This window comes from Ovis canadensis, chromosome 14 (genome assembly GCF_042477335.2).
Source record: "Ovis canadensis isolate MfBH-ARS-UI-01 breed Bighorn chromosome 14, ARS-UI_OviCan_v2, whole genome shotgun sequence".
NCBI classification, from domain to species: Eukaryota; Metazoa; Chordata; class Mammalia; order Artiodactyla; family Bovidae; genus Ovis; species Ovis canadensis.
The window spans coordinates 39,233,184-39,253,796 of NC_091258.1; the positions used below are offsets into that span (position 1 = coordinate 39,233,184).

General features: G+C 39.5%; 1 protein-coding gene across 4 annotated transcripts in view; it reads right to left on the bottom strand.

The window, feature by feature from the left end:
- The window catches only part of CSNK2A2 (casein kinase 2 alpha 2), a 36,058-nt gene that overhangs the window by 13,982 nt on the left and 1,463 nt on the right, over nt 1-20,613 (bottom strand). For all 4 annotated transcript variants that reach the window (XM_069552909.1, XM_069552907.1, XM_069552906.1 and 1 more), the window contains exons 3-5: nt 12,518-12,619; nt 9,425-9,475; nt 125-184 (exon numbers count right to left, since the gene is read on the bottom strand). In XM_069552909.1, the coding sequence (XP_069409010.1) occupies nt 125-184; nt 9,425-9,475; nt 12,518-12,619 (213 nt within the window). The remainder of the gene's footprint in view (nt 1-124; nt 185-9,424; nt 9,476-12,517; nt 12,620-20,613) is intronic.

A 20,613-nucleotide genomic window follows, 5' to 3' on the forward strand; every position in this document is an offset into this window, starting at 1 on the left:
CCTCAAACCCATTAAATTCTCTGGGTGTCAAGATATATTCTTCTTGAGTTCTGTTATGTCCTCTCAAAAAACTCCTTTAATGAATAATCCTGAAAAAAATTCACTGTTTATGACTGTTACTTACTTTAAGTAGTTCATACATATAAAACCGGATATCAAAGTCTGTCAGGATCTGGTACAGTTGCTGGAATGGATTTCAGAAAACGGAAAGTTAATTTAGTCTTACTGCCTGGTGCTATCCTGAAGTTTGTCATTATTCTCGGTAAACTTGGTGGTTATGTCACGCAAGAACCCCAGAACCTCTTGCTACCTGATTTGGAACAAATGAAGGCAAAGACTAAAGACAAAGGTCTAATATTTCAGTCTTCAGAAGAAAAAAATGGAAGAAATTCCAAAGGCATTAAAAAAAAAAAATTTACACCAACTTGCATCTTTTAAAACCCTTGTGTAAGTGCTCCATGATTTCAACAGTCACAATTACATTATTGTAGAGGTGAAGTCCAAGTTGTCCAACTGTCCTCATATTCTTAATGAACTTCAAGCAAATGACCCCCACTGCAGCACCACAGTTTACTTTAGAAAACCGAGTTCTCAGTGGACAGTAGAACCTGGAAAACTTCATCAGCCCACATGGTAAAATGGTGGCAAGACAGACCACAAGGAAAATGAACTGCTATAGCATCTGGAGAGGGCAGGAGACTTAACAAAATAAAAAAAAGAAAAAACTCTCCAATCCTCCAAAAATCAGTTTCAGGCTGGAAAAAAGAACACTTTATAGGCAAAAACTGATGGTAACTAAAGATGCAAAATATTTGAGGTGCGGGGGAGGAGTGGTAGGGTGAGATGTTAAAAAAAAAAGAAGGAAAGGAGGGAGGGATGGATGGATATGGGTTCTGAAAATGATTCCAGGCCTAACTGACACAAATGACAATTTTCGTAACTGGTAATCCAAAGTTTGTTTTGGATTGAGAATTTTGTTTGTTTAAGTGTCGATTTCCAAGAGACAGAATAGAATCTAGCATATCCAGGTTCATTTAAATCATCACAAACCCCTGTCGGAAACTGTATTATTATTATTTAGACAATAAATAATAACTCTTTTCCTATCAGTTCAAGCCACATCTTCTATAAAATGAATCAGTACACCTTTATCGAACCTATTGTTTCTCTACTGGAAGACTCAAGCCACGCAGGGACTCTCTTCAAGGGGAACAGAACAGTGTATATACAGTGCATCTGTGTAAAAGGGGGGGAAACTATAACATATGAGTATTTGTATCTGCAAGAATGTCTATTCACTGTGTATCACTTTATATTAATTTTTATATTAATTTTGCTAAGTTGCTTCAGTTGTGTCCAACTCTTTGTGACCCCATGGACTGTAGCCCACCAGGCTTCTCTGTCCATGGAATTCTCCAGGCAAGAATACTGGAGTGGGCTGCCATTTCCTTCTCCAGGGGATCTTATCAACCCAGGGATCAAACCCATGACTCATGTCTCTTGCATGAGTTCGTGCATGAGGTGGGTTCTTTACCACTAGCACCACCTGGGAAGCCCATATATTAATATTTTAAATCCATGTAAACATACTACCTGTTTGAAAAAATTTTTTAGGAAAAAAAAATTTTCCAAGAATCAAACCTAACATTTTCTACCACCAGGACTTAGTCTCTTTCTCAAATTTCCTCTTTTAAGTATAAGTAACTCTCCCTCCAGTTTAGTAAGAGTATCTAATTCACTCAGAGCACCACAGAGAATGAAAACATCCTTCCCAGTACACTGGTGGTGCCTTGGAGCTGCTCCACTATTGGAGGTTGGCCCTGCTTGGGCGGAACCATTTTCAGGCCCAATGGCATGAACATGCCACTACTTCTGCTCAGGACAGACTCACTCATAACAAAACACCCAGGCATTTTGTTCTCCCCCAAGTCTGCATAGCGAGAAAGGCTTCTCAGAAGCACACCAACCGACAGCCTATATGTACAGACACAGGCCGGGGATACCATCTCCTTGAGTGCCAAATCATCTCTTCCTCTGAGAGTTAAGGAGATCACACCCACAGATAGTGGCAAGTTGAACCTCAAGTCAATAAACAGACCATGAAAGTGGAAAGAGCATTTTCTAATAATCCTCAGAGGGCTAGGATATTCTATTTCCAGAAAACAAATGTGGGCTATTATTTGGATCTTTATCATGCATGGAAGGCTTTCCTTTTGTACCATGTGGTATCCATACCAAGCAATGGCATAAGGCATATAACAAATGTCCCTGCACTGCCAACACAGTATTTCCAGCTACTCCAACTAGTATCACTTTTAATGCAATACTGATACAAAAAAAATACCTGCTGACTATAGTGTTTAGGTCTAACGCATCACAAAGTCCTGACTGATATTTCCTCTCATTCTTCAGCTCTAGGAAGGAGGAGACCAAACCACACCTGCAACAGGACTCAAGAGTCAAAGTCGGGCTTCCTCCAGCTTTTGTAGCTCTTTCTTCACTGAAGCCCTGAGGAATTCCCCACTCTGATCAAACAAACCCGTGTTTTTCACCTCTGTTCTTCCCTCTGGCAAATCCAGAACGCCTGCCCGGCTACCTGAGCCGGTGGTGTCCTAACCACCCTACCCAGGCTCCCCAGAGCCCACAGCGGTCTCCTCCTCTTCTGAATCCCCAGCAGGCCACTGTACTCTGGGGCGCTCACAGGACACTGATAGCAGCAGTGTCCCGCGTTAACCGACTGCACCTGGGCACTGGCAGTGACCTGGAATTCTCAAGATACTTTCTCCCTCTGCTGTGAACAGTGAGAGGCTTCTTCACTTTGCCCACACGCCGAGTCCTATGCTGCCACCCCTGCATATGCATGAGGGGTCCAATGGGTGCCGTGGCTGCTGGCAGTCACTGATCTGGTGACTCAAGACCTCTGAACTTTCCCTCCCCCAACCAAGCATGTCAAGGTACAATCATGATAACCAGGTACAACTCTGTCTATATTCTAAGTCTCTGCATGGCAGAATGACATGTTTTATGTACCTCACACCACGTGTGGCATTTCTGTGCTTGCACACAGAAGGTGGTCAATAAACATGTCTTTGATGATGCTCACTAGTCAACAGAACAGAATTAAAACCGTCTTCAAGAAACACAAGTACTAAGGCTTCATGACAAATTAGGAAGAGAAATTTCACAAGAACCACACTTCTCCTCCATTCTTCTTAGCTAACATGGAGAACACTAACTAACCAACTGCCAAATACTGACAGGAAGTTAGTTTTACTTACATTTTCATAAAGTAAGTGACCTTGAAAAACAAAACAACCCTACGCTTCCTGGAAGTCTACGAAGGTGCTGAGGAAGAAACTATTCACCAATCCTAGTTTGGTTCCAAAGCCTCAAACACACTGGCATTGACCTACAAGTCAGTTACACACCAGGACTATTCAAAGGGCCCAAGGTTGAAATTTCCTGGACCTTTTAGTTAACCTCAGAAAGTCTGAGAAGAATGGGAAAAATGAAATCTGCTTAAGAGAATCACAGTGCCCTCTTGATGGAGAAGGAAATGGCAACCCACTCCAGTATTCTTGCCTGGAGAATCCCACGGACAGAGGAGCTTGGCAGGCTACAGTCCATGGGATCGCAAGAGTCGGACACAACTTAGCGACTAAACCAAACACTTGATATAAAACCAACACCAAGAAAGGAATGGCCACAAGGGGGCCTCACTCATGCTGTCCACACACAGACAGTTCTTGAGGTCTCGTCACAGTGCAGCTTCAGATTCCAAGCCTCCATTCCTGACAACCGTCATTCAAGAGGAATTCTCACTTCAAGAAGGTTCGCAACCAGACATGGGAATCACCAACACAGCAAACTCTCAACTTACACACACAGTCTGCACATTCCCTGCCGTACACAGCTTGGTCTACATCCAGAAACCAGTGGTCCCCGCGAAGGGAGAAGAAAAAGTGAGGGGAGTGTGAAAGTGAAAGGTGTCGAATGCAGCAGGCACTGTTTACACACAATCCCAAAAGCCAGAATGAAATCAAGGGCAACATTTTTTAGAAATTTAAGGAAGCAGAACAAATCATTAATCAAGCACATCAAAGTTACCACAAATTACCTGAAAATGCCTTACAGAGAAATAACCAAATGTCAATCATCTATAATAAATTTTGTTCCCCCAATTAAGGAAACTTCTAGTCTGTGAATGCACCATCTCCACATCAAACCTTAACAGCATTAATAAGGCCTCAAGATAATCAGGTAGTCAAGGCCTAATTTTATGTGAGTGATATGACATTTTCCATGGATTAATATGGGTCTACCATCTTCTCAGGATGGAATCCATTTGGGATGTCTTATAAATTTTTTAAATGCCCAAATGATATATATTTTACTTAAAATGCATATTCACTTTTATTTACATTTTTCCAAAGGCATGGAAAACTGAGACCCATGTCTCAACAAAAACCCTTTCTACCTTAAAACAGTACCTTAGCTTTCTTGAGACAATTTTGAGTTTGGGAGTTTTCTATAACTACTCATTCCAATTTCAAGAAACTGGCTTTTTCTATTCACTTGTTTTCAAGCTTTGTCTTGTATTCTAAATATCACCATGTATCTTTTATCATCATTTTGACATATATGAATCAAAACTGATGATTTTAAGGAGAAACCACCAAACCATTACTTCTACCACAAAATAAAATATCAAGGGAAAAAAAATCAGCAAGACCATAGAAAATCTGAATAAGATCTAAATTAACAAGCTTGATATAAAAAATGACCATGTACCAAAGCCACAAAGTAACCATAAACAAACCCCAAATATCAAAATTATAGAGATCATGTTTTCTGGACACAATGCAATCAATAAGGAAACAATTAAAAGAATCTTTTGGGGGGGTTTGGGGGGGAAGGTCATGCCATTCGGGCATGTGGGTTCTTAGTTTCCCCACCAGGGATCCAACCTGTGCCCCCCTGCAGTGGAAGCTTGAAGTCTTAACCACTGAACCACCAGGGAAGTCCCAAGAACCATTTAAAATACAAAACAAACAAAAAAGCCAAGTAGATCCTGAATGGACATTTCCAGGATGATAATTACTGGGAAACTTTTGAATATAAACTCTATACTGTATATTAGATGGCATTATTATATAAAATTCTTAAGAGTACTAACAGTATTGTGGTTATGTAGGAAAATGGCCTGCCTACCTAGTTCCAGGGCTGGCATTTCTGAGAGTGAAATATCGCGATGTCTACAACTATACTCTAAGATAATTTCAACAAAAAGACAGAGGGTAGGGAGGAGGAGAGGGAGAGATAACTACCAATGTGGCAAAACAGTGCCGACTGGTAATCTGGGTAACGACAGGGTATTAACTGTGCCACTGTTCTCAATTTTCAGTAGATTTTTAAATTTTCAAAGTGAAAAGGTTTGAGGGAAAAATTCCAAATCCACATGTTTGGAATTTGTACTTGTAGTCTGAAAACTATATAGGCATGAGTTACATAACCATTGAATGTGGCTAAAATGGTGCTCAGGGTTGTATAGACTTAAAGCACACTTACCACCAATCAAGAAAGACAGAAACAAATCAAATGAGCTGACTGCAACTCAAGAAGTTAACAGGAAAAATAGTGAAAGCCCAAAAAAGAAAGTAAGAAAGAAAGAAGAAAATAATTAATACAGGAGCAGAAACAGAATGAAATAAACAACTTAACAGAAACTATCTGAACAAACCAAAACCTGGTTTTTTTGAAAGCATTAATAAGAGATCACTAACAATCTGAAGTTTTTTAAAAAAGACGGAAAAGAAAGTAAAGGTACAAATAATATTACAAATGTAAAAGAAGGCATAATTACAGGCACACTAAAATTTTAAGTTCTAAGAGAATGCTGTCAATAACTTTATGTGAACATAATTTAGACAGCTTTAGAAATAATTATCTAAATAGACCTAGGAAGATATATAAAACTGGAATAAAACTTTAACCAAGAGTATATTTTAAAAAGGAAAGTGTAGTCCGAAGTCTCTTCTCCCCACCCCGGAAGACACCTAGATCATTCCCATTTTATGTAAATTTTCAAAGAAAGGAAAAGTTATCTAACTTATGAAGTTGGTATAACCTTGACAGCAAAATCAGAAAGACTCTAAAATAAATAAAAACCTTTCCTAATAAGACGGACACAGGACAAAACAAAAAGCCTGATGAACACAGACATTAAACCAACCAATTTCCCCACTTGTTTACTATCCAGAAAAGAAAGTGATTTTCCTGTTGCAGTCTGCTCTTCCAAAACACACATATGCTACCTGATACTTAAGATCTTTTAAGTTGACTATGATGGCATGGCTTAAACATTCAAAAAGGACCTCCAGTTTAATAACGTGGCAGAACCAACCCATCCCTACCTCTGCTTCTTCCCAAAGTTCCTCAAAAATATCTGTAAAAGAAGCAGTGGGGAGGGGGGGATTCATCCACAATACTAACAGAATGGAAGAGACAACCAGTTTTGAAGCTGTAAAACAGATGTCCAGTTGACTGGGCGGACCAAAAAAGCTGAGAATTCTGCCAACATTCTGCCAGCAGACGGGGCCCAGTAAGCAGCAAACACTTCACACTGAAAAACTACCGAAAGGCTCAGGAACTGGCGACTCCAGGTATCACTGAAAAAGGGCAGAGAGATTGAACTGCAAGTAGGAAAATGTTTTCAACACCACACTGGAAAGGGGAAATTAAGTCTTAAGTCCACAGGCACTTCCTATAGCTCTCCTCAACTAAGATTCTGGCAGGCAGGCTTGCATCCTCGAGACAAGAGCTGACAATCAGCAGTCAGTTCATTAACACTACAGTAGGCACAGGCGTTCAAAACCTGTGACGTTTCAGACAACTGCAACAGAGACAAAAACCAAAAACACCCCCAGAAAGGGGATCTGGAAGAAAAACAGAAAAAGACAGGAAGAAGAAAACATAATGGAGGAGGTGGGACATATTCTCAGTGAGAAAATAGACGATATGACATAAAACATAAAAGAACAGAATACTATTTTTAAAAATTCAGAGAAGAAAGTAGAGTTCCAAGATAAGAAGTCTAACATTTGAATGAGTTCTAGAAAGTGAGAACAAAGAAGGAAGGGAAGAAAAGAACATTAAAAATATTTTTCCAAAACGGACAGAGTTTCTAGACTAAAAAGTCCCCAGAACAAAGGATGAAAGCGACCCATATGAAAGCACATCACTGTGAAATTTCAGAGACTGAGAATAAAGAGAAAATACTAAGAGCTTTCATAAGGAAAAGAAAAAAAAAGGCAGATCACACATAAGATGAAACCAGTGGCTTCAGTGGTTACTAGTGGAACAATCCCTTCAAAATTCTGAGGCAATCCTTAACTACAACCTAGAATTCTCTATCATGGCAAATATATTAATTGGGAGGATAAAATAAAGATGTTTTCAGATATGCAAGCCTCAAAAAACATCAATTTCCCATGATCCTTTTAAAGGAAGCTCCTTTTAAAGGAATCCTTTAGAGAATATATGCCATCAAAACATCTCCTTTGTACGAAGTCAGATTTCTCTAGGAATTCAAAACTGATCCTCTGTATGTCATTAAATCAACAAAGCAGCTATCAACTTGAGAAGCACAAAAATGGTGAAGTAAAATTTTTACATGTATGGCTATATAACTGGTAAACATTCATTAAGGAAGCAGAGGCACTGAAACCTAAGGGATTTCACTATGAAGTTCCATTAAGACAAGCTTTTAAACTTGCATTACAAAAATGTTTGGTTTCATTAAAGCCTGTTTCTTAAGAAACACACACACATTCCCATCACAGACATTCTTAATAAACCTCAGTTGTTCACAGCAAAAGTGTGATCAGTTACATGTATCAGCACAGTACTCTACCAGCTAAGCACTGCTCTGCTAGTTAATGAAGAAATATACATCCCACTGTTCAGAGTTCACCTTTAAGGAGTTACATCACAAGGAAATTTGTTAATATGGGAAAAGCTATACAACTGTCCCTCTGTATTCGAGGATTCAACCAACCACGGACTGAAAAAACAAAAATTCCACAATGCTGAATTTGCTGTGCTCCACCAACTACCTACACAGCATTTACTCTGTATTAGGTATAACAAGTAATCTAGAGATGATTTTTTCCCTTTCATGCATTGGAGAAGGAAATGGCAACCCCCTCCAGTGTTCTTGCCTGGAGAATCCCAGGGACGGGGGAGCCTGGTGGGCTGCTGTCTATGGGGTCACACAGAGTCGGACAGGACTGAAGCGACTTAGCAGTAGTAGCAGGTATAACAAGTAATCTAGAGATGACTTAAAGGACCATCTTTTATGACGTGCATATGTTACATGCAAATACTGTGCCATTTTAATATAAACGCCATTTTTATATAAGCCTTGGGTTTTGGTATTCTGGGGATGGGGGCTAGAACCAATCACCAATCTCCCATGGATAACAAGGGATGATTGTATTGCATATAAAACCTGCTTACTGTTTTTATAAGGCATAATACCCATTTGTGCATTAGTTTCACTAACTGACTTTATTTTAGAGTGATTACTTAAGAAAAAGTAAATGTGAGGATAAAATTCTTTTATTTTCACCCAAAAGGATCACTCCCCGTCTTTCAATTGCTGACTGGGTTTTTTCCTAACTTCCACAACATAACAAAATCACAAGCCTTTTCTACACTGATGAAGAATTATAATCACCTAAAAGCCCCTAAAAATCAACACTACTATTTGTTTTTATATTGGTTTTCATATTATGCTCTACCATGCTCAGTATGTCTGATCTCTTATCAGAAGGTTGCAGTGTTTGAACAATAAAAAACACAAATTCATGAAAAATCAGCTTAAAACCATGCTTTCAAACACTTTAAAGTCTAAACTAACATGCACTATAAACAGACAAAAGTCCCCGAAACAGGGCTTTTCTAAAAGCACAGTGATTCTGTCATTTGCTTTGTATACAGTGTGCATGAACACACACACCATTTGATAGCTTGAATCCAAGGTACAATACTGACTCTTTTCACACAAGTTCTGTATCCATTTATCACTTCCTATTAGGAATGTAAGATTCCTATGAAAATTAAAATTAACATCCACCCATCATGTCTACAATATGAGCATTATAGATGAGGCATTAACTTAGACCCAGCCTAGTAGTAATTCCAAGAGTAAGCAAGGCAAAGAGTAATGCTTAATTTCACCAACTGCAAGAATCTAACCCCTTTCTGTATCCTGCACTAATGCTGTAAGAAATCCACCCAGTGTTATCTCCTGCTATCAGCCATGGGCTTTCCTGGGCCCTGTGCTCCAGAGCAGCAACAGTAGTTATCCCCACCTCCCCTCTCCCCATTAACCCCATGCCAGAAAGAAACAGCATATACGCACCTTAAAATCTGTATTATTGATATATTCAAATACCAAAGCTGGTGTCTTTGACTGCAAGAGAGAATATTAATGCTTTGTTAAGTATTCAAGCAATAAATTTAACTTGCTTCTGTCATACTGGCCCATCCCCAAATCCCACTTAGATGAAAGAGAGATTCACTCATTAGGGAGAGCTTATTAAGAAAGAATCCCCTTGAAATGTTATGTCTGAAATTTGCTTCAAAACAACTGGGGATGGTGGGTGGTGGGGATGTGGGTGGGGTCCAGATGAAACAAAAGTACCTTAAGCTGATTAACGTGAGCTAAGGTTGGGTGATGTGTGCAAAGAGGTTCATTATACTATTCATTTTACTTTTGTAAATGGTTGCAGTTTTCATTATAAAGGTTTTTTTTTTTTTTTTTTTTTGGTTTTCGTTTTTTAGGAGTCTATTTTCTGACCAACCTATCAGTGGGCCTGGCACATTATGTGAAGATGTATATGCTCTGCAGTGTTCCAGCCTGCCAACTACAAACAGAGTAGTAAGTTTTCACCTTGGTTTCATGAACCAGACACATTTTACAAAATTATCATAGGTCTTGGGAATTTACCATTGGTCTTTCCACAATCAAAAAAACCGCCCAAGTGTATGATGGTCACTAAGGTATAATGTGAAATTACGCCGTGGCTAGGGATAGAGAATGTCTCTTTTCAAAGATGTGCTCCCCTCCAAAACCATATAAAATTAAGTATTTTAAAAGCACTATAAATTTTAATGTAGTGAGTACAAAATGGTCAACATTTGATGTTCAAAAAGTCAGGTTTACTTAAGTAAGGTAAAATAATGCTAATTGGCAGTAATAAGCTTTCAAATTTGAGAAAAGCAGGGGCTTGAAGAAGGCTGAGTGCTGAAGAATTGATGCTTTTGAACTGTGGTGTTGGAGAAGACTCTTGAGAGTCCCCTGGACTGCAAGGAGATCCAACCAGTCCATTCTGAAGGAGATCAGCCCTGGGATTTCTTTGGAAGGAATGATGCTAAAGCTGAAACTCCAGTACTTTGGCCACCTCATGCGAAGAGCTGACTCATTGGAAAAGACTTTGATGTTGAGAGGGATTGGGGGCAGGAGGAGAAGGAGACGACAGAGCATGAGATGGCTGATGGCATCACTGACTCAATGGACATGAATCTGAGTAAACTCTAGGAGTTGGTGATGGACAGGGAGGCCTGGCGTGCTGTGACTCCTGGGGTCGCAAAGAGTTGGACATGACTGAGCAACTGGACTGAACTGAAAAGGCTATAAGAAGAAATAAGATCATGAAAATCTTTATGACTGTGCAGTTCTGCTCAACGAAGTAGGTAATAGTTACAAAGCAAACAGGCCACAGTGCACACATGCATGTCTTTACCAGAACAAGGAGCAGCCCAAGGATTCCCTGTTAGCCTAATGTTGAAAGGTTTCAACAAGACCACCAGATCTCTCTACAGGCTCGAAGCAAGCCTGTCCCCCTGAAAGTTAGGGGACAAGGGTTCCCCATTGGTTTTCATTCACTTTGATTTACTTGTATTACATATCATGTAAAACACACATGCTTTAAGTAACATTACAAAAATAATGACAGGAACCGCTAAGTTTTGTTAACACACACACCCACACACACACACATATAAAGCAAAATAGAGATGCACTAGGTGTAAAACTACATACTGGCTCACAATGCAGGCCATTTCCAAGGATCATGCAGTCCAGAGTTACTGTAAAATCGGTCTGAACTGATTAGGCTGGGATACATTTTTTTTTTTTTTAAAACATAGTAAACCTTTAATGTTCATCCACTTAACAGTCATTATTCCTCCTTTTGCAACTTGTGTGTGTATGCATGTGCTCAGCAGTGTCTGACTCTTTCGCGACCCCATGGATTGTAGCCCATGGAATTTTTCAGGCAAGAATACAATACTGGAGCAGGCTGCCGTTTCCTTCTACAGGGCATCTCTCCGACTCAAGGATTAAACCCGCATCTCTTGCGTCTCCTGCATTGGCAGGAGGATTCTTTACCACTGAGCCACCTGAGAAGCCCAGGCTGGGATATATTTTTAATGCCAGTTAGGTATAATCCAGCATGTAACCCATCCTTCTCAATCTTTTTAGGATCCAAAGGAAAAACTGTAATCTTGGGAAACTTAACCTCTGCAGGCTTCAGTTTTCTTATCTGTACACTGTGACAACATGGACAATAACGGTATCTACCCAACTGGACTGTTGTAGAGATTAAACGATATAATTGCATTAAACACTCAGAATAATGCCTGGCACATAGTAAGTGTTCAATGCGTGCTAGCTACATTATTATGAGAATGTCTTCAGCAGACAGAAGCAGACATGTTTGTAAAAAGCTATCGTGGGAGAACAGAGAAAATTTTCAGGTAGACGAGGTAAAAGAACAGAAATTGGATGGGAAGCTTGCCTAATCATAAATACTTAAGGTTAGGTTATTTCCGAGCAGGAGAGAAAACAAAATTACACAGCATATTTTAAATGTCTAAAAATTAAGCATTTTAATAAAAATATTTAAACTGCATCTGCATATACCATGTGAGCCCTAATGGTGGATGCGGAATTAAAGACCAGTATGAGAAACAGCAAGATAGTGACCTCAAGGGGTCTGTGATCTGTTCAGTTCTCCACGGGAAGTGTCCACATGGCCACACTTCCTATCTCCTTCTGTAAACCCAGATTTTCAAATGTCAGGCTTACTTAAGTGAGGTAAAATAATGTTAATTGGCAGTAATAAGCTTTCTAAGTTGGGAGAAAAGCAGGAGCATAAGGGAGCTTTGAAGCAAACGTTTGTGGACTGAATGAAAATAATGAGGCTATAAAACTGGGAAAGGGATTTTTTTTCTACAAATACTTTAAGGTTCCATAAAAGTGGTAGTAGGTAGTTTATCACTGGGCCACCATGATTTTTTCTGGTTTTCAAATCCTTTAGTAGTAAAGACAAACACAATCATTCCCAGCATATTATAACAATGTTTCCCATTATTTTCAGGTTCTCTGTCTCTCATACACACACACACACACCACCCCCCCACCTCTCCCCTTCAACAGCTAGGCACCTACCACAGGGTCCTTCACAGTGTCAATCAGCTTAATGATATTTGTTCCACCACGAAGGTTCTCCAGAATCTTAACCTCTCGTTTTATCTTCTTTTTCTTCACTGGCTTAAATATACAAGAGTAATGAGAAGTAAGACTCCTTTTGAAGTTAACAAATAAAACTTTAAAACACTGTTTCTATCAAATGGCTATTGCACTATCTTGCACAAGGGCATGTCTAAACTAGAAGAGATGGGGGAATAAAATGAGGTTTAAGAGGAGCCTGCCCATAAGAATTTTTAAGATTACATGAAATAATTCACAGACTCATACAGCTTACATGTCAAATCTTTTAAGTAGTTACATTTAGGACACATGAAATTTTGAATGCCTATGTCATACTTTAAAAATAAAATGTCTACTAGTTAACTGCCCAATGGAAAGCGTCATAGCTCTTACCAGCTGTCTATCACGCACTCATAAACGGAAAGACTGAGACAAACTGCTAAGACACCTGCTCTCCCAACGGGTCGCATGTAACTTTGTCTTCTAGGAGTGAAGACCAGTTCACTGACATCAAGTTACAAACTTGTTTCCCAGCTGCTGGCTCCCGTTTCCTGTCACCACTCCCATTTCCTTAATATCTAGACTCTGAAATCAGCTCAGAGCCAGTAAAACTTCCCAACAGACCCCATTCCTAAAGGAAGAGATGATGGATCAGCAAAGGAAAAGACCAATCTCTGACACAGCAGTGACTGAAAACCCCTGCTACCCACTAACCTTTCAATCTGTTGGATAGGCAAACCGGAAACCTTAATCAAAAATGTCAGCATTATGCCTGTTATTTCTTGTCATGAATGGGCTAAAGAGTCTGAAGAATAATTAAAGCAGCTCTAGAAAAATAAGCATTATCACAATCAATTATGCTTTATAAAGTACTTAAACAGCAACTAGTATACAGGAAGCAGTCAATAGATGTTATGTCCATTATTTTCATGTTTCATTCTCACAAAATTCCTATGTAGAAGACTCAGCCAAGTTGAGCTATTTGCCCAAGATCATACAGCTAGCAGTCAAGAGCAGGGGCAGGATTCAAATCTAGTCATCTTGACTCTGCAGGCCTCAATCTTCGCCACCGTGCCTTCATTCCCCAAGTGTGGCCATGGGAGGACTGTAACTTAGGAAAAGGAGTACTGCCCCAGCAAGACACTGTTACAGCAGCGCAGGCAAAGACAAAGACGGCCCCGTGGGTTAGCCGTGATGGAAAAGATGGAAAAGACCGTGTCCACGTGGTGGCGGTGGCAGTGGGGTGGGTGAAACACAAGATACACACAAGCCAGAGGAACCAGCATCTCTTGCTGGTCACCAAGCTACAGCTTTGAACACAAACCAGAGAGGAACTGTAAAACACAGAGCACCTGCATCACCTGTAGGAGGGCGCTCAACTGAGGGGCTGGAGTCTGGCTGCATTCTTCCAAGCCAGCTGCCACAATCGCACCCATTCCACTGTCAGCATTCTCAGTAGAACAGATCTGGCTACTGTGGTTCTTTCTCCATTCCACTTAGGAATTTTACTACTTCCCTTTTTCATAATTACAGAACTCAATACTTTGGAAAAGTGAGGCACTCAAACATCAAGTACAAACTTGGTCAGAAAACAGCCAGAGAAGGACATACTACAAAATAAGTAGTCTACAAGCTTTAAAAATGTTTATGTCATGAAACACACAGACTAAACAAGTACTCCAGATTAAAAAAAATATGACAACTGAATGTAACGCATGATCTGCGATTTTCCTTTGCTATAAAGAACATTACAAGGACAACTGGCAAATGAGAACAGAGGTTGTAGATGCATCAATATTAACTTTTGATTTCTGATCATGGCATTGAGTTATGTAAGAAATTGCTTTTGTTTTTAGGAAATATAGGAAATTAGGGATAAATATTCTTTCAAGCACTTAAGTAAAAGAAATATATATCAGCACATACATACATATCTGTATGTATAACAAGTGTGTATATATAAATAAAAGAGAGAAAAGGATATTTAAGAAATCTGCATGAAAGATACATGGGAATTTTTGCAATTTTTCAGTAGTCTGAAATTTTGTCAAAAAGTTAAAAGAAAAATCAAATGCAAACAGTATATTCAACATAAGAAAATTCTGGGTTTTTTTGTGGCCACACTGTGAGGCATATGAGACCTTAGTTCCCTGACCAGGGATCAAACCTGTCCCTTGCCACAATGGAAGCTCAGCATCCTAACCACTGAATTACCAGGGAAGCCCCAACAAATTCTAGAGTTGTCATCCACTCCTGGAAAGTAGTTACAAATCTGTGGGAGTGGCAACAGAGGGAGAAAAAAAACAATGGCCAGAAGCCTGTGTTCACCAAAAGCCCCCTCTCCCTCTAAAAGTGAACAAGTACAAGGTAACCATTAAATAAGCTGCTCCTATGACAACGTCCCATATAGAGCCTTGCCTTGTTCTGTTATTCAGCAACGTATCAGGCAGTTCCTGGACAATCCAGTTCAGATGAATGTATCTTTCACTATGTCTTAAGGTAACTCACAGAACAAGTGAAGCACATTTGACTGCCCAATTGTCACCTGTCAGACTGGGGACAGCAGGACAAATCTAAAGTGGCAAAATGGAGCCACACTGCAGCTGGAGTCCTCACATACTGAGAAAAGACCGACAGACTGTAAGAGGAGTGATGAACGGTGCAGGAGGCTCACTCCAGAGCAGGGGCACCAAGTCTCTACAGGAGCCAGGCTTCAGGCAACTCTCTCTAGCCTCAAGCTTACTCCTCTGAACCTGAGAGACCTCCAGAAGCCGAAAAACCAATGAATGCCCAGACATTTATGACCGCGATGATTTACATTCTATAAATAGAATTCAAGGGAAAAAGTTAGGATTTATAAGGGAGGATCCTTGGCATCTGAAGAAAGATAGACCATGAATTTTTACAGAAATAAGGCTGCTCTAATCCTAAAGCCTACTGTCCACACTCACTCACCACCACTAAAGTGGAAAATACATTTCCACCATTTCACATTTCATCTGCATGTTAGATTAAAAGCCCTTCTCTCACCTAAGGTTCATTTATCCCAATTCAGAGAATATCTGGCTCTAACTGAATCAGTTTAGCTATTAAAAAAACAAAAAACCTTATACTCAAAGTCTAGTAGATAAAAAAGCTAAACAAAAGAAACTAAAGTATTAATTCAAGTTTTAATAATAAAGGTATTTTGGCATACACGTAAAGAGAGTATTTAAAGCAGAAAAACGCCTTTAAAACTTTCTATGCAAGAGCTCTGAAAAGAAAGAAAAAAAAAGATTTTTTTCAGGTTTCTGCCCTCAGGTGAAGAGTCCCAGGTAGTCAGCAGTCTTGGTTGAATGTGATCCAAATCTTGTTCAATGTGGTCCTACTTCTCTTTCCCTATTCAGCAACATTAAACATTTTAAAACAAAGACCAATTTAGTGATGGCTGCTCAGAAAGACGAAAGTTGATAAAGTAAGTTATCTGTCCTATATATTTACTCAGAGCTGATCTTTAAAAAGCCGGATCTGAGAATGATTTCAACTGCTAGCATTTAATTGTGACTGAATTTGCAAGCTAATGTCCACTAAAAGGCATTAAGAATTATGGCCTCAATAAATCCCAGCAAATATTAACAGGCAAAGTCCTGTTTTAATTTCTTTCCAAGCACAACTTAACTGATACATTCAAGGAAGGCAGGAACACAGCTCAGAACCTTCAAACCTGGGATTACTTTTGTTCCACTACCAAATCAACAACTGCCCCACTAAGATTTTAATTTCATCACCTGCAATAAACAATTACAATGAACAATGGTTATCAGGACTGCAGGATAGAACAGAAAGAATGCTCAGTCTGGATGATGGCTTTTGTTTTATTACCCTGGCAGAACCCACTGCAACTGACCTAAATATCAACATTATTTGTGCAGGGTTTATTCTTCACAACAAATTTCCCCCTGATTTTTCAACTCTCATCTTCCCCAATACATGATCAATTTCTTGAGGGTAATTGTTATCCTCAGGATTTAAAAAAATTTTAATTTAAAAGTGAGTCACATAGTAGGCCTTTTGCATCTCACAGAGAGGATGGTACAGTCCTTTCTCCTACTGGCTCTGCCCTCTTAGCAAGTGATTAGGATGAGACCTGGAGGTACTGTATATGTTAAAAAAAAAAAAAAGGTATAAAAGCACCGGTCCTTATGATGTCAAACAAGAAAGGAAAGTAACATTTCACTTATATGTTAAATATGCTGCTGTGGATACAAACCAGAGAAGCCAAGTCTGAGTCCCTATAGCTCTCCAGGCTTTCATCTACCCAACATGTCAAGCAGCAACCCACTGATGTCAGGTATTTCCTTCCAAAAGAACACCTCCAAAAATCATTAGAAATAAACAAATTCCATTTGACTTATAGTGCATGCTCGTCCATCTTTCCAGGTCAGTTCAGAACACCCAGCTGATGTCCCATTTGTGCCTCTCACATCTACCAAGCTTCTGCTGCAGGGACTGAAGGTCATGAACTCAGTGCTTCTATCTCACTGGCCATGGGACCCTGAGCAAATTGCAGGTTCTCCTGGGTCTTGCTTTATCTGTAAAAGCACGTCTCGGTTCTAATAATGTCTATGCTCCCCTAATGTGATTCTGTCCCACAGGCTGGCCACATTCTGCACCTCTGACCCCACACTCACAGCGCTGGATACAGCACTGACTCAGTCAAAATTTTTAAGATTTGTATTATTTTTAATACTTTAACAATCCTCGTTTTATACCGAGAGACGTATTAGTATTAATATCTTGTTTCACGTAGTGGATGTCTTGGTACACTTGCCTAATAAAGCAAACAGAGGGCAAAAAACCTACCAGCTGAGAAAGTAGAAATAGGAAAAAACATCACTTTCATAAACCTCCATAGCACCAGCTCACTGTGAAGTAACTAAAAAGGATCTGGGATCAATCATCTTTAACACTACCTCCTGACAGTACAAAGTTAAACTTGTATTACCACCACGCTTTGTTTGAAGCTTGATAATTAATTTGGGGGGGGGGGTGGTGGCAGGGAACGGACAAACTCTGTATGAAGTAATACCAACAGGAAGCCTAAGATGAGGATTTCCAGTACTTGCAGCATGGGTCCAAAAACCTGCACTTTTGTTTTTTAAAATCTGGTATTGCTTTTAACTTCTATTTGGAAAACAGCTGAATTTGCAGCCTCCCAAGGACTTCAAGAAGAGATGAAATCCATATACAGAGGTGATACTCACAAAGTGCTATAAGTTGTCCAAAGTGGCCAGATGCTTTTATTTCTGTGTACGCTTTCCTAAAAGGTACTACAAAGGAACTGAAAAAATGATTTCTCAAAATCAAAAGATGAAACTTTAGGCATGAAAGTGGCTTTCTGCCCTGCTATATTAACCCTTACCACCACTCCCCCTTCTCAAAACAATTTCTGCCAAAAAAAGACACAACCTCCCTATTGATTGGGAGTGTTCTTTGAAGATTTGTTTCAGAATCTCAATTCAGGCCAGATAGAAACATTCTGCTCACCGATTTCTAAATTCCTAAAACCTCTTATTAATGTTTAGACATCTATTGATGTAAATGAAGAGATAAGAAATTCCTCTGTGGTCATTCGTCATCCAACCATTCTCATATGCTGGAAAGCACTGGATAGAAACATTCACCAAAGAAGCAGGCCGTTCCTGTCCTCAAAGAACATACTCTGTCTCGGTCACCATGTGCACATCAGCACAGAAGTTCCTTCCTGCGGCTGAAATCCAGTAGGCCAAGATGAAGAGCAAGCTCTTTCTGGAGTCCTTCAAATTATGAGCAACTGGCATTCTGTTAAGGAACTAATTTCCCGTGGCCAAACATGACAATAGTAGGATTAGTCATAACTCTGACTTATCTGAATAGGGGCACATAACTTTGGATAAAAGCCCTATTCTTTTTAAAACAAACAAAAAAACCCAATATTTTTAATCTACTTTAATTCAGCCTGTCGGAAAGAGAAAAGCCAACAATACCATCAGTAGTTTCTTAGCCCATCCTTCAGACAGAACAAAATCTGGACAGAAATGTCACAGTGCTTTGAAAAACAAAAGTGAGTATACTTTTCATCAGCAGAAACAAGGTGGTGTGGGCTGCACCCCAAGAAGGACTTGTGTGGAAAAGATACAAGAAACACTGAGCCAGCTGGAACATTAGAGGGGCCTCCCAAGTCTTATTTCAGAACAGTGGAAATTTTTCTGTGCTCAACGTTAAGATCTTACAGCCCAATGCCAAAATGAGCAGTAAGAGACAGGGAGAAATAGCAAACAGGAGCCCTGGCTGAGGGTTACTTCAACACAGCGATGTCAGGTTATGTTTCTCTGTGCCTACATTTCTTGTGGGTTAAATATAACCTTCGGCTTCCATACAGGGTTCCCTAAACATATCCTGTGCACCTTCAGAGCAGGGAAAAAACCATCTAGTAACTGAGGCTATAAAGTTCTATACAATGATGACCAAAGAGCAATGTGACGCTTCTCTAACTGAACATACTGTTACTTCCATGTACACCTCAATGTTGTTCCTTTTCCAAAAAGACACCACAGGAAGCTGCACGCTTACTCTAAAGATGCTGCCATCATATGAAAGTTTAGACATTTTTCTGAAATTGCTTTAGTGTCAGCAGTTCGTCCTTCCAAATGCACAGCAATGGAATGTAGATATTCTTAATTTCAATTTATGTCTTGCTTACTTCCTAGAGAGATTTTAACCAGCTTATAGTAAAAACATTTATGCTAATATACTAAGAAAAAAGCTGTATGGCTTTCCCAGGTGACTTCTCTGAAGAAAGCATCTTTTTAAATATTTATGCTTGTGAAGAAATACAATAACAAAAAAGATGACATGATTCTGTGGGTGCAACTCATATTTAGGGAAGAGGAGAGTCAAAAACTCCACATTTTCAATATCAGTTCCTTACTTCTTACCCCCAGCATTTCTGACAGCATAAATTAGTAACTTGGCTATTTCTCTCAATCATAATCCTGTCTCTTCATCACTAGGCTAGACTGGTATGGAGTATCAGTAGAGTCACTCATTTTTCTGAAAAGCGATTTTCAGACAGTCCAAGCCTGACCCCTCTTTTTAAACAGGAACACAGCTGCCCTAACTCTACTTAAGATGACAAAAACAGCCTTTCAATCCTATATTCTTATCCACAGAACCTCTCCAAAACGGCTATACTGGAACTCCTGTTTGTGTAAAAGTGCTTATATTAATTAACTCTTTGGTCACCTCAAGATTTCACTAAATGACATGCACACAAATGAAATAATCTGGCAATGATGAATACCCTTCACAGATTCTAAGAACTGTTTTTTAGTCCACCCTGTAAAACATTATCAAAGCTATATAACCAGTTACCTGGAAGAGAATTTAGCCAACTCTTCATACTTAGTAAGATCATGTCTCCATCCAAGAGATGACAAAGTGTGTATCTGCTACAAACTTAGGCTGCTAAACCAGATTCAGGCTGGTTTGTTCTAATCATTATTTTAGTGATTCTAAGCGTACTCTCTACTGCTCCCAACTTCACTTTTACTGGCTGATAAGCAACTATGAACCTCCCTGGCCCTGTCAGCTCACTGTATGTACCCCATCTGAACCATTTAGCACCAAAGGAGAAAAAACAAGCAATTATTCACTGGGGTGTTTCCTTCCACTCAGTCTTCAAACTCCTCTTTGAAGCTACTCTGTTTCCATCTTTCTTTCTGGAATAACAAATTCAGTGCTCAAGGAGCCTTTGTATCAACTGGGCTCTTCATGAAGAGGCTCTTCTTGCATGTGAATACCTATTTAGTTTGTAACAAATGGAGGCTCTTTGGAATATTCACTTTGGGAGCCCATAATTACATTTTAGAACAAGGATGTTCCTGAACTACCATGCTTAGATTTGAAAAAGGTCTGTGTGAAAAAAAAGTTCAAACAAAAACAGCTGTGGGAAGAGTAGCAGAGGGACATGGGGCAGAAGGTTTTTAAAATGAGTTTGTCCTGCTCATTCTAGAATGTGGTTGGAGTAGTTTGTA